Source organism: Chaetodon trifascialis, chromosome 12 (assembly GCF_039877785.1).
Source record: "Chaetodon trifascialis isolate fChaTrf1 chromosome 12, fChaTrf1.hap1, whole genome shotgun sequence".
Classification (NCBI taxonomy): domain Eukaryota; kingdom Metazoa; phylum Chordata; class Actinopteri; order Chaetodontiformes; family Chaetodontidae; genus Chaetodon; species Chaetodon trifascialis.
In genome coordinates, this window is record NC_092067.1 from 16217332 (window position 1) to 16232773 (window position 15442).

At 44.4% G+C, this 15442-nt stretch overlaps 1 protein-coding gene across 10 annotated transcripts in view; it reads right to left on the minus strand.

The window, feature by feature from the left end:
* The window catches only part of fmnl2a (formin-like 2a), a 50127-nt gene that overhangs the window by 29589 nt on the left and 5096 nt on the right, over positions 1–15442 (minus strand). For all 10 annotated transcript variants that reach the window (XM_070976690.1, XM_070976689.1, XM_070976686.1 and 7 more), the window contains exon 2: positions 3219–3302. In XM_070976690.1, the coding sequence (XP_070832791.1) occupies positions 3219–3302 (84 nt within the window). The remainder of the gene's footprint in view (positions 1–3218; positions 3303–15442) is intronic.

Consider the following 15442-nt stretch of genomic DNA (forward strand, 5'->3'; position numbering starts at 1 on the left):
AGAAAACTCCTGTCTGGACCCTTTCAAGGATAAAGTGTGGTACTTTCAGAATGGCTCGAGTTGTCACAGTCACAGCTGCGCTGCGCTATAACATCATTAACACATGGCTTGTTATACTTCCATTCTTCTATTAGCACAAAATTCAAAGCTTAACAGTGATTTCTGCATCAGTAGTTGTGCATATCTGACACACAGGTAGATGACTAACTCTGCTAAGGTCATTCTGCGTGCAGGAGGTCATAAACAATCTCGCTGTTAATGACTGTGATTAGTTTTAATAGGCAATAAAGCATAACCTGCCTGGGGAGTGCGGCCAAACATGTGTGGCTGTGTGTGTACATGTCTTTAAGTTCAGCCAGGAACAGGTTTTAGGTCAAACCCCTCACTGTTGTGCTCTAAATATAAATACAAGAGATTAGTGCTGGATTTGGATCAGTGTGTTGAGCGGGAAACAGTATTTGGATCGGGCTGAACGCCACACCACAGCAGTGTGAATGGTTCTGTTTACCACACTACACTGTATCAGAGTTTGAGACTAAAGAGCTTGCCAGGGAGGAAATGTATTCTTCGTATGATGTGGGCAAAGACATCAAGACATATCCTGGCCGAAGCAATTAGCTGGGACAACTGACCGACTAGTCTTTAAAGAAAACTCCAACTTAAGACTTTTTCTGTTATATATCAGCATTATTTGATTTTCAATGCATACCAGAGTATGAAAGGACCTCAGATGCACAACTGTAAGAGTCTGTCTCAGTGTGCTGCTTTTTGATTAGCTTCTCATGTGAAATATTTCCTCCTCAGGACAGTAGAGTAGGAAGTCACAGAGTTGTCAAACCACATACCAGGAGGTAGCTCTATGGTTTCTGGAGTCACTGCATATTTTATACGTATCTCTGTACAAAATAAGACATTATCCTTCATGGATAAAGAGCAAAAGGCATGTATTTAATAAGTGTGGCTATTGTTTAGGTTTTAATCCATTAATTAAACTGATGATGAAACTCGATGCATCAGGATTGTGGTGGCTGTTAACCCCAAACCTGTCTTCTGATGTGACCTCTCACTGTTCAGACGCCCCAAACCAACAAGTCGGGCGTTGCAAGTGCAACAACAAGGACCTGATCCCTAAAAGTCTTCCCACCAACATACAGCCAGTTGTTTCTTGTTTCCCACGTCTAGTCAAAAGTTGCATGACTGGAAACTAAGCCCTGGATCTCTGCAGGGGTGAATGAAAAACCTGCCCTGTGTTCTTCTACGTGAGTTACAGATTCTCCTTCATTTCCCAGAATGCCTTTTGTCATTTAAAGACAATCGTTGTGGACTAGTTGCTGACATCCAGTTGAGAAAAAGTCCATTTTTTTGTAAGGTGTTGTCATTTTGTTCATATCCTAAATCCAGGGGAGGGCCAAACTAACAGAAATGTAATAAAATGAAATCCAACACAACAAAAAACACAAACTACAGCTTCAAATGACCACAGAAGAGATTCAACACCTCTCTGACAGTGTAAACAAATTAGGTTATCAGCTTCAAAGGTTGTTACAAGGCTATTGTATTGGATCACATAGTGAAGGTGCCATCATTGTGCCGCCCTCTGCATACAGACACTGAGATCGGATCACATTTCTGGGCTGGGTATTATCGGCAGCATTGCATTCATCACTGTCAGAGTGTGTCTGTCTCACAAAAACAGGAAAGACGACTGTGGCGTCAGGGAAGAGTGTGCAAAGTAGTAAATGAGTACTGTATATACCCTGTTGCATGCAAAGAACTGTGAGGAATGTAAGGCAGTAAATACATGCAGCAAGAGACTATTATAGAGAACACACGTCTGGTATTTAATAGAACATGTAAACAGGTCCCAGCGTGCTCCGTGGCAGTTACAGAGTTTGTACTTACTGAGCAGAGAAGAAGGGAAAACAATAAGCATGCTATGCATAAAGACCGATTCAAACCGAACCGAAGTTCACACTGGTAGGAAAAATCCACAGGATTGCCACGAAGTCTCTACAGTGATGAGTTCATCATATCCCTTTCACTCTGGATGTTTTGACCTTGTGTTCACATCAAGAGCTTCCTCCATATTTCATAAATCTTCATAATTGCCCTAAAAATGTTTAATATTTCAACCTCTGGTGGTGTTTGCGGGGCCTGTTCTTCAAAGGGGATGTACCTGTCATCTCCGCTTCCCTGATTCCCTCCATCACTGTTGCCATGGTTACATAAAGAGATTCACTGTAGCTGTGACACAGAAAATACTTTACTCCCAGAGCTGCCCGTGCTGTCAAGGGTATAGGCTTGGTGGGAAAACAAGAGAGGAATGAAGACATTGGATGACTCGTTTAGCAATATTCTTTGATGCCCGATTGTTAGAATGGTGGAAAAAATGACCGTCTTCTACCGTAAACCTCAACTTTTTGGTATTTAATCATCCAGCAAAGGATTTACAATGCTATATAGTTAAGAAACGTCACAACTACAGTAGATCCCGGTCATTTTAAACATGGGTAACACATAGACAGAGGACATTTATTTGCATTTTGGTCTTTAGCAAGTGAGTGGTATCATGAAACAAGACACTTGTCATTAAAACCACAAGTTATTGGAAGCTGCTGCACTGACACTAACAGGGAAACAACTATTTTCACTTCAGGTCTGACAGAGGAACAGGGAGCCCTCTGCAAACTGAAAGAGGATCTCTGGCTGCTCGTGAGCGGCTGGGTGAGCTCTCTCTGGCACCGTTACCTTCGGGGTCAGTGGCTATCAATACAGTTCGAGTGGGTGGTGGTCTTGATCTTGTCTCTGTTTTTCATCCTCTGCTCAGGGAGGCAGAAAAACTCTCTGGCACAGAGGTTGCTGAGTGGAGCACTCAGACCACAGCTGACTGCACAACGTGCACCCTCTGTTATTTCCTACATGCTGCCCTGATGCCAATGACAGGCTGAGTTTTTTAACTGGCCAACTGATGTGTGCGCCCTGCTGCGCCACTTAACCCACTTGACAAGAGAAGCCAGGGCAGAGTGTTAAGACCGGGAAAGGCTTACAGGATAAAGGTGGGTCACTGGAGCGTTGGTGCTGTGTGTGGGACAGACCTCCTCCAGGATTAGACCAGAATCACTTTGTTTACGTTGTCGAACTGTAAAGGAAGTTGATTTTACAGCCATACAACTGTGTACCTAAGCTTAATCAATTCCAGCAATTTCTTCCATGCCCACCTGATCACAGATGAGTTCCCACTTCTTCTCGTTGTCATACTGCCGCAACAGCCGCGCTTTGTCTGGAGGAAGATTCATCGAGTTCTGCAAGAGAAAAAAAGCTCAAGGTTATTTGGATGTGGAGAATCAGTCACATGAGTCCAGTAAAAACAGACATCCCAGATTAACTAAAAACACTGAAGCTCACACACAGGAGGGAAACGGTCTGTGATTCCTTTTTCAGCAGCATTACGCATCATCTACAGCATTCAGAACTCATTATCACCATTATCTTGACTCTAAACATTGTAATGATGACAAATAGGTAATGGGAGCCAAAATGTGGTGCGATGGTGCTGCTATAGAAAGGTCACAAGGTCACATAAATCAACAGGTTCCCTTCCTGTCTGGAGCAAGACTGTGCAAAAGTGCAACTATAAATAAGGCAGCAGAAGACATCACAAAATGAAGCATCGCATTCGGAGCAGCTGTCGAGGGAGGACAAAACAACCGTCCTTCACTTTCCCTGACAAGAACCACCCCAACTCCCCCTGGTTAAAACATCTTTCCCTAAAAATGTTCCATTTCTTACAGAACAGTTAGTAAATATACGGCCGACTGAGGAGCCACTAATGAGAGCAGCCCAAAATATCTGCGATTGTGAAGTGCTGCGGAGGAGTCTTACAAGACACCTGGGAAAAGGAGGTGTCTCTTTAATGAGACTTAGGTTGTGACACTGAGGCAGAGAGGGGAAACTTTTAAGCTCTGTTGTCGGAGTTAGCGCTTTGAATTTGACAGCCAGGCGCCCGAACTTGACGCTGACATACTGAACTGCATCAACACCGATCAGCTGACCAGACATCCCGAGACGATGTGAGCGGATGAGAGTGTGAGCGAGTCAAAGCTCTAAATATCCTTTTCTCCTAAAACAAGACACTCCTGGTTTATGACGCTCATGATTTCCAGAGAAGTGTGCGCTTTTCAGGACAAGTCTAATCTGACCCATGTGTTGGTTGACAGCATGTCTGAAAACAACCCCCAATCATCCAACAACTGTTACACAACGCCTTTCTTCATCCTGCTTTCTCTACTTTCCTTCATGCATGAACACCTCTGCAGCTCTGCAGCTGTCTAAAACTTTAACACAAGCTTGAGTCACCCCACGACGCCCCTGTGAGTTAGAAAAGCTTGGAACAATTAACCAGCATGTAATTATACCACCTACAGTATGAAGAGCACCGAAGGAGCAGCAAGCATGTCAGCAGCAGAGAAATTAACCCAGCTGGAGCTGAGCTCAAACACAAACTACATATTAAACACGTGAAAACAGCGTTGTAGGTGCGTGCTCCTCGGACAACAGCCACTGAAGGCAAAAGCTGTCAAACCAATGCGACATCGAAAGTGATTCATCTGCAGCTTTCAGTTCAAACAGATATGAAACATTAGTGAGACTGTTTTCCACTGCTGAGGATAGAAACAGGGGAAAGTGTGGCCATCATGAACCACTCAGTTTTTCTGGGCTGGATCATCTATCAGTGTGTGTTCAGCAGCCAGCCTCCGCTTGTCCTCACAGGGGGGGGTGAGAGGAAGATGGATGAGGGACATCCTGGGGTCCAGTCTGTCTCCAGGAGCGAGTAATAGCAGGGTAGCATCAGGCACTGATGGAGTGGTCTGATCTCCTGCTTGCTTTGGAGCTTAAAAAGTATTTCATATTTTATACTGTACATTACAGATTGTGCTGGGCTATTGATTTATTCAAGCATCCGTTTTAATATTAAAAGAGTGCATTCGTAAAAGAGAATCAATGCAGAGCTGCTTGTAAACATCTTGCTAACTGCTAATGAGAGGAGGAACAAACAACAACAGCTTTATACAAATGATTTAACGGATAACAACGGAATAAGAGAAGCTTATGGGATAAAAAGTTAATCAGTGTGGTGACTATTTATTTCCTTATGTTCATTATATTATGTTCTGTTTGATAGTAGTTTAATCTGTTTGCTTTTGTGAACAGACATCGATGAAGCTCGACTGATTTCCTCCTCAGGTGGGCCAATAAACCTGCGAGATGAATTTAAATCCTGATGTTAAAGCACAATTTGCTTTCGACGAAGCACCCAATTGATTTCTTGCATCAAATTCGATTTGAAGCGCAACCATTAAGTCTTATTTAGTACAAACACAGGTTGTAGCCTGTTTAGCCTCCTCTACAGGAGCGATCAGGACATCGCATTAGTATTCAGCAGATGCTGCGAGCCGGCTGATCGCTGCTGTGCTGACTGCAGGGAATTGGGAGTCGGAGGGGCTCCATTGACTCAGTCTGGCTGCTAACCAGAGTTAGTACCCACTTTCCTTCCCTAAACACATTAAAACACAACTTGACACCTGAGTAGACGGTCGCATTAAATGACAGAAAGCCACTAACAGTCTCACTGTATCACACACGAAAGACTTGTGCAATTTTTGGATGCAAGCTCCTATTAAACGAGTGTAAAACCATTAAGTTATTTCGAGACTTCTCTCTTGTTATGGTTGGATACTGCGGACCTGTTTGCCTGGAAACAAATGGGTTTGTGGTAATGATGTAGGTGCTTGATGTAGGTGCTGTGCTCCTGCAGACCGGCTGGGTGGTTCGCTGAGTCGCTGTGGGCTTCCTGCTTGGTGAGGCTTCAACTAGAGCAAAGAACCACTTCCAGCCTTCATCTCATCCCAATGCTAATGAGCTGTGACAGGCACTCAGCTCGCTGGGGTCAGGTTACCTTGTGTCTACAAGCACACAATTTGTGTGTGAGTGTGGCATTAATAGGGTGATGCTGAGAACGGTGTGGCAGCTTTTTACCAACAGCTGATGGCGGACCACCCTGACGAATACGAACACACCTAAATTTCACTCACTAGGAGATCTCATAGTAATGAAAGTATCACTGCAATCGTGTCAACAGGATTATGGCAGGTTTGACCCATTTGACAGACACAGACAAATTGTGTTATATCCAAAATTATCTCATGGTTCGACCACACTAAGTGGAGCCAACAGTGAGTATCAGTGTCAGTCTGATGCAAGCCAAGAACACTGCATTTAATATGAGAAACATATCTGTACAGTTACACTGCGAACAAGCAATAAATCGCATGGTAACTACAGCAGCTACCTGCCATCATCATGCCAGCTGTCATGTTGAGATTTTATGTCCTAAAAGCAAAAAAAAAAGCCAGCGTGATGTGAGTAACTTGAGTGTTTTGAGGAAGGAGACGTATCACACACGAGGAATGTGATGAGGTTGAACGTGTAAGAAACATCAAGTAGAAAAGCGTGCCAGGCAGCAAAAACATCGTTAGAAACAATGACAAAGCTTGAGAAACTCGATCCAGGCGGCGACAAAATGAAGACGACAAGCGGGGATATCGTGGAATTTACTGTGCTTGACGGCCAGCCCCGCTCTGTGAAATGTGGGGGTTTCGACACTTCGGCATCTCTAGCCCAACTTCACGCTGCCAAACTGACATTTCATCTCCAGCGCAGCTGTCCCACATCTGTACTGTGAGAGAGCAAATTCCTTCACAAACACTGGAAAAGGCTAAAGCTGTGATTTTTAGCTCAAACTTGAATCCTGTGTCACTAGAGACGGATGTATATCCTGATACATTTGCTCTGAATAACGATATTGATGCCAGCGAGTTCTTGACATACTGGTTATAGGAAACACTGGTGGTATGAGCAAATTTAGGTCAATAAGTCTCCTATAACATGTTAATCAATAAATTTGGTTTATTGTCCAGCTTGAGCGCTCCAGGCTGAACGGTGGATTATCAGCAGATAATTAATGTAGTATTCTTTTTGGTTTTAGTGTGCAAAAATCTTGCTGAGTAAAGGAGAGCAGCACAAATCAAGTGAGGACACCAAGTGAAGAAAGTGCTATATCTTAAAGGCACGGGTAATAAACCTTAACTTTTTCGGGGATTAAAAGCCACATAATGTTATTGCTGCAAACTTGGCTGCAGGCAAAAATTCTAGTTTAAAATGAGGCTTGCTGAATTAGAAATTTTGGAATTTCCCCTTGCGGGACGAATAAAGGAATACTGAATCGAAAGAGAAGAAAAAAGAGAATCTTTAACTCGGCAAAATGTGCGCAGTGCTGTAAGAGGAGTCACAATTATACGAAAAGCACCACTCATGCTCCATTTAACATTTCTATGTACAGTCAAGCCTGAATAGCAGTAACTACTTACACAACACAAACTGCCCACTGTCACACTGTCTTTTCTTTCAGCGCTGCAGCTAAAATACAGCCGTAATAGCGCAGATCAGACAGCGAGTCTGCTTAGTCTTCGCTATCTATTTGAGGAAAGTGAAACTGCAGAACAAAACTCCAAAACAATGGTTCTCGTGTTGCTCAGGAGCTGAAAAAGGAGCAAAAGCATGGTGATGCAAATGCTTTATTGCACTCACAGAGCCTGGAAAACAGCGGACATCACATCTCAGCGCATCACGGTGCAGCCACAGTAGGCCATACCTGATCGGTCAAGGATGTGTGTTAGCTCCTGGTATCGATCTAATGGTACTGTTTGACTTGTTAGCGTCCATGTATCCTCTCATTAGTGCGCTTTAGTCGTAAAAAGAGTAAAAATAGACAGCTGGCTCAAAGCCCACCAACCAGCCCACTACCTTCCAGGAGGTCTGTGGAGGCAGCACAGCTGGCTCCCAAAGCAAACACACGGCCCACGTGAAGGGCCTGCTTTATTTGTGGTTGCTGTGAAAAGATGAAAACTATGCTAACAAAACCGAGAAGAAGCAATTTGAATGGCAGCGAGTGTAAAGACGAGGTGTGCAAACTGACCACGGGCTCATTGACAACCTTTTTCTCTTCTTGCAGACAGCGTGTGCACGTACTATAAGGCAATCTGACAGTTTGTTAATAATGTCAGCCCTCACTCGACTAAAAGTGTCTTTAATTACAAATATGTCAGTTCATTCATGGCCTGTGCATTGTGTTCTCTGTTCTTGTCCATCAGAAAACAATAGGAGAGCTGCAATGATTAGTCAACTGATCAATTAGTCACTCAAAAGAAAATTAAAACCAACTATTTTGATAATCAAGCACCAGGAATGAAACTGAAACGGGAAGGGAAAGTGGACTGTTCTGCCATACATAAGCAATACATGAGTTAACTTCCACATACTGGCTTTCGCCTCACTTTACTCTTGAGGAATTCTCTGACTGGAGGGCACTCATCAAATGAACCAGATACAACTGGAGCAGCTGGGCAGCAAAAAGCATAAAGCAAAGCCAAAAACTGGAGGTGAAGTGCTCACTTAGACAGCCTTCTTGTTCCAACACACAATCTAAAAACCAAGCTACCGTGGCTGGAAAATCATTTCTTGAAAGCAGTTAAGTGATTGGAAACAAGCCCATGCTTCACCCTGTTAACTTCCTCTAATGTATGCACTATACTGACAACAGTGAGCACTGCAGCGCCTCTCATCCACCCAGCCTCCTCTCACATTTCTTTCAGGGATTGATTTGTCCCCGGGGACCGGAGACATGCCCACGCTCTCCTCTCTCGACCATCTCTACCTTTTTTCCTGCTAATGCAACACAATCAGAAAGACCTCCTTTCAGGCAGATCCGGCAGTATTTGATCCACATCATCAAGGCTTGTTTTCCCGCTCTCAGAATACAACACAAGGCAAAAAAAAAAAAATCGAATGACCCCAACCGGTCGCATCTCTTTCTGTTGTAAACACCCAGTTTGCATCATTCATCGCAATGTTCCAACCTCTAATTCATTACTGGCCTTTAAGACCGCTCGCTGTCTTTCCAAATGAGCATTACAGACATCGTGTGACATGCCACAACAAGAAAACCTCTGGCTGCAACAGTTATTGACGATTAGTCATAACAAATATTCGCAAATTGCTCAATACTCTGGAAATGACTGGATGCTGTACTGTTCTCTCTCAATACTTGCTTCATCAGTCACGGGAGTGTTTTGCGTTTTCAAGGCATTTACACTGTTATAATGAGGTTAGCGCCGCGGGCTACTCTCAGAGTTGTAAAACACCTCCCCAGGTATACTAATACATGACAAACTGCACAACTGCGTTACGCTCCAGCTATGGAAGTGGAGGAGCCCTGCAGCTCAAACGCATAACAGTCAAAACGTGACATATTCACAGAGGAGGCTGTGAGCGATAACTGCCTACATAAGGGAGAACAGCCCCGAGGCATGCGCTATCCAAACCGAGCTGTCCTCCCCTCATTAGCGCAGCGTGGATGTGTAATCCCTGGCATTCTTTGAGGGCACAGGTGTCCCCTGTCTGTCCTCAGATTAGCTTTGTAATCCCCAGGACCCCCTGCTCCGGCTCAGCAGCCTCCTCCATCGAGACAGTAGTGTTTGTGTTTGTGAAGCTGTTCGCTGGAATGGTGAGTTCAAACATTTGAGCCCGGCCTCTCATTTCCACCCTCTCTCTCCGATCTACGTCTCTCTGGCTCTCCGCAGTTGTCGGTCTTCCGGGAGCGCCAGTGTTCGGAGGCTGGTCAGAGCTGGTTGGCTGCACCTGAAAAGGGAGTGGCCAAAGGATACCAAAAGGGCTCCGAGAAGTTGCTGAGCAGCCAGGATGCCTTGAGTACAGCTTTCACTGTAGATTAGGTTGCTTTTGGTTCATTTCCTCTAATTCTACCACCCATACTTTACACCACTGATGGTCAACATATTTCACAATGAGTTGTTGTGCTTAATAAATAAATAGCTTTTCCATTTTTCATTAGTGTGGATTCTCTCTTCTTGTTGCAAATTTGGTAGCTGCACTCTTGCAGACTGGATAATGGATGATACTGACCACCCGGCCAGTTTCTTTTCCAAGAAATTCAACTCTGACCGGTCGAATTACTCCACTGTGGAGACAGGAGTCCTGTCTCTTATCTGGGCCTATGTGGGTGGTGGAGGTAAGCCCCTTGTAGTTTATACTGACCACAGCCCCTGCTCCTCTACTCTTCTTAATTTGCTTCTTCTACATATTAAAGTTGCTCAGTCTGAGTATATGAAGTGGGTGGTTTGAAGGGCAAACACAGAGTGAGGTTATTGAAATGTCCTTAGATTTTTTGGAATGACATCATTTTTTGATTGCGGCTGAGGAACCAACCCAACCTCATCTTTATGGGAGGGGTTATGACAGCCTGTCGGTAACCCTCTCTCCTATCTACCTCTCTCTATCTCACTCCAGCTCCCTGTCTTTAAGGAGTGCTGGTGTTTAGATGCTGATCAGAGCCGGCTAGTTGCACCTCAGGAGGGAGTGGCCAAAGGATGCCAAGAGGCTCCTTGGAGTTGTTTATTGTTTGTTGCTGAGCAGCCAGGACGCTTCCACTCTGCTTTCACTTTAGGTTGTCTTCGGTCATTTTCCTGTAACTCTACCACCCACACTCGACTCATCCTTACACACTTTACACCACTGATGCCGAACATTCCCACAGTTCACTATCAGTTGTTATGCTTAGTTACGTGAATATATTTTCCATCTTTTATTAATGTTGCAAATCCTAAACCAGCTTTGAAACAGACTTGTTATGAGCACATTCCAGTGAGCTTTCTTTCATTTACTTCAGTGTGATGATATTACCGAGTGTCAGCAGTTCATCAGTCTGCACCAGCTAGTCTATGCAAGCTATCACTTCGTTGGTGTAATTGTCTCCATATCATACCTACTGCCACCAGACTGCTTTATGGAAGTGCATTCAGTGAGCCTTACCACAGACATGCAATGCCACGCTGTGTATGATTAATAACGCAGTGAAATCAGCAGTGACAGAATACAGCAGCTGCAAGCGAATGGAATCACATTTAACTTCCTCTGTGCAAAATCTTAAAATCTGAGTTTAACGCCAAGCTTCTCCGTTTCCGCTTTTGTTCAATATATCTTAAGGGAAGGGAAGACACTTGGCGGTGTTGTGGGCGAACATAAAGTACATTGCAAAAAAGGGTGGTGCAATGTTTACATCGTGGGTAAAATCTTGATGCAGAGTGGCCTTCACGCTGGACGTTACCCAAATACCGCAAACATTATGGAGATGATTTGGAGCAACGGGAAGTTGTCCAAATAAAACAAGTGATACACGAACACAGAGGAGTTCCAGCCAGGCCAGATGTTGCGAGGTTGCGAAAGTGTCTGGACTGAGGTGGAGTCCGTGTTGAAGCGAGCAAAGAATACGAATCAGAAACATTGTTTATCTGTGAGACAAACCAACAGTGCAGCGGGTTACAGAGTGAAATCACTGGTTTACTTCAAATGTGTTATGTAAGGTTTAAGGACAACACCTCCAGATAAAGTTTTGGTTACTTCTACAGTAATGAACTTCATTTCAGTAGGTGGCAGAAGGACGAACAGGAAGTTTAGGAGCTCACAAAAAGAGGGCCGACTAATTTCATGATGCTGCTAAGTATATAATCTGTTAGAGCTTTTAATCTGTTTTCTGCCAACTCCAACATCCCAACATATACGACCACACACTCATCTGCAAAGTTGTGATGTAGAAATTAGTTAATTGCTTTAAGTTCACATTTTTAGCACGGTCAACTTTTGCTTCTGTAATAAATCCATCCTTTTTTTAATGAGTCTATCAGTTTGCCTTAGAACAACAGAATTGTACAATAAGTGCCGACAAACTTCACAAAACAGGCGTCATAATAAAAATAATCTGATGCAACATGAAATAATAGCAGATTCAGACTAATTTAAGTGGAAAATATGTTTTTTTTAAACACGGCCTACGCACTAATAGCAGGCACAAACATGAGCGCACATCCTGAAAGCTGTGCTTTCAGTTTGTATCTGCTGATACGGAAACTATCTGTTGGCAGGCTTGACTGGTGTTTGGAGATGTTTTCTATTCTATCGTTTCATAGTTAGAAGCTTTGACACCTTACTGACTCAGCTCTTGCATAACAGGCTTGGTTTCTTTGCTTAATCTCAGCGTCTGGGATAGTTCTGGTACGAGCTGCTAATACCTCTGGCTGAACTAAATGGATGAATTAAAAAGCCCAAACACACTATAGTAAACTTTAACCCAGTAATCCCATCACTGTGATTTCTCTGACATCTGAAAGCATCATCTCTCCAGCACTGGAGAATTCATCACTAAGAGCTGCACAGTCCCTTCCGCTGATGAGATGAGTGATGCACTCTGAGCTGCAGCTTCCCATCACAGAAATGTGCTCCTGTATCATCCAATGAAGAAAAGCTTAATGGGAGCTTAATAATACATGACAATAAATGAAAATACATCAGCGCTGATCACATCACTGCCTCACTGTCAATGAAGAAAACGCAGAAAACATAGCAGCAAGAAGCAATCCAGCAAGCCACACAGGGACAAAGTGCCTGACCCACAGAGAAATTATGATTGGCCCAAATCCAATTTGTGTCTTCGCTGTCAAACTTGGCAAAACGAAAACCTTTGAGTGACTGATCCTGTTCACTCACTGCTATAAGAACCAGATACATGCACTCATCTGTTCTGCATTATGAATCACGAGCCAGTCATTACAGGCTTTTCATTAAAAATGATCTGCTCACCTTTGCTTTCGCCCCAGTGACCCTCTGATAATAAGTTCGGTGATCTGCTGTATTCTGAGAGAGACTAATTCAAAATGGGTTTTTAACCAAATGCCTGCCTGAAGAAAGAAAGGAATAAAGCCTACAGAAGCTCGGGATGCCATGAATCTTCAAACAATAAACTCATTTCAGCAGCACATTTTATCACTGCTTTGGCTTTTGAGCTTTACTGGAAAAAGCTGAATTACTTAATCTAAACCCGAACCCATGAGCATTCCACACTGCTTTGGTTTCATGTGGGGGGTCCACTGTGAGAGGCACATCTTCTGTCCACTACAGCCTGAAACAACAGACTGCTGCATTGTCTGGAGCTGTGACGGGGCCTATATCAAACTCCAGCAAAGAGCACTGAAGCACATTCAAATGCAACAGGCCCTCTCATTTGGCTCTGCAGATGTTCGTTCCGCCGAGTCGTTACTCGACAAAACCTGCCTTTTTTGACACTGGCAGCTTCAAAGGGAGCATATGTCCCGGGAATAAAAAAAGACCGAGGACGAAAAGCCTAAAAAGAAGCGAGGCTGCTTTAAAGTCAGCAGCTGAGCCTTTTCAACAGCCAAAGTCTTACAGTACAAAGTGAGGATAACATACATTTGGAGGGAAGGACAGAGCGTAAATACTGTAAAAAGTCCAAAAACATGGATAACGTGTACTAACTCCAAAATGTCAGCTGACAGATGACGAGTCCTGCTCTGTATAAGAGCCTCGCAGATCCACATTATGAGCTCCAAAAAGTGACACGACGGAGCCAACAGATGAAACCATTACGATGATTCAGCCGAAAATCAAACAGTAAACACACTCACTAAAGCTCAAGGCCCCTAAAAGACAGAATAACATCACCGACCCTGAAGTCACAACACGCCACTCATTTGTCACAGTGACACCGACCGCTGAAGGCTTTTCTGGACGCGCTTCCTGATAAAAAGCTCGGCACCATAAACACTTCTCAACAGTTCATAACAACGCGCCCAATCTTGTGCCGCACTTTGGCTCAGAAATCTCAGCTTTAAAGCGCAGCTGCCACCTTGGAGCCCGGACAGATCCTCGACCATAATGCACTTCTCCACACGGCAGCGACGCTCCTGTTCTTCTGTGTGGCCCTTAGACCGGTCCTGTTGGACAACACTGGCAGCGAGGCTGCGTCCAAAACTGAACCCTTCATCGTGAGCGATGTGAAAAATCTGCCGGGGAAAGTTTCTCTTTGGTTCAAAACAGCAAACAAAAGCTCAGCTGCTTTCGCTTTTATGTAGAGGGTCACTCCGACAAGCCAGACTCCTGAGACAATTAATCCAGCACCCAAACAGGGGTCAAGGACTGTCGTCATTAGGTATGATCATACTGAAACCTCTGAAAGGTTTTGCAGCATTTGGTCGATATTGGACGTACTCTCTGCCACCCGCCACAGTGCAGAAAACCACAGCACCCCCGAATGTGCAGATGTCAAAACTGAACCGAGAAGTACAATACTGATTGAAGCCCCAGTGGTTTCAACTCAGCGGTGCCTGCACACAGCCAAGAGACCTGTTCCCACATAATCAGCGGACCCTCTGCCAGCCAGGCAAGATGCCCCCAGGCTCCGCTTCGGGGATTTTGAGCAGCACATTATCGTTCAACACCGCAGCACCTCGCATCCCTTCTGGGAAGCAGCGAAGGCCGGCAACGCCGGCTGCCGGATCTCGTTGCTCCCCAAGCATTTCATGCTCAGCTCTGTTACAGCTAATTGGCGGGTGAGCGTCCTGGGGCTCCGACACAGCGGAGGCACACATGGCCATACACAAGCATGTACGCACACACGCATATTTGGGTATGCGCGGTGGCCTTTTGCAGCCTGCCGGGTCTGGGTCCAGTGCCAGGCTCCGTCGTGGGCTCTCCACAGAATAAAGAGCGACTCTGTTCTCCGGGCCCGCTGCACGGGATTCAGCCACTGTTCACCCTCTGCTCCTCAGACAATACCCATTGTTCTGGCTTTTAATGAAGAAGAGTCAACATGGAAAAACTAGGAGGGTTCGCTGAGTCATTTCCTGGGTCCTGTATAGCCATGTAGGAGATGGAGGGATGGCTGCGTTCGCACAAGCTAACAGTCTGTCAAACTCTGAAAGTCAAACCGTCTTTCAGAATAAACTGTTTTTTCTTCTTAGTTTTTTCATTCATATACAATTATGTGACAAATTAAAGAAACATCAATATAAGGTGTCTTGGTAAAGGTGTTGGACCACCACAGGCCTCCAGATACAGACCGCTCAGGTCTGTGAAACTCTACTGGCTTTGATTCACATCAGTGTGTCTGAAGAATATATATGCAGATGCAGCAAACATTAAAGAAAAAACATCTTTTCCACAACAACATCATGCTGAAAAAAACGACAAAGGAGCATTCATCGACGTCTGTATAGGCCTGTGCCGTATCATTCACGTTGCTGCTGCTATGATCTTCAGATGATAAAAAAAAAAAAATCATATCATTGTTGACAATCACGTTGTGCTGTTACACACAGCAATAACAAGCACTGCTGGATGCTCCACGGTGGAGGAGTTAGTTCCAAAAAGGAGAGCGACTACAGGAGCGTGGAGGTGGCTTACAACAAACTTATTTCACCACCTCAAGCAGAAGCACCTGGTTGAGCACAAGGAAAGT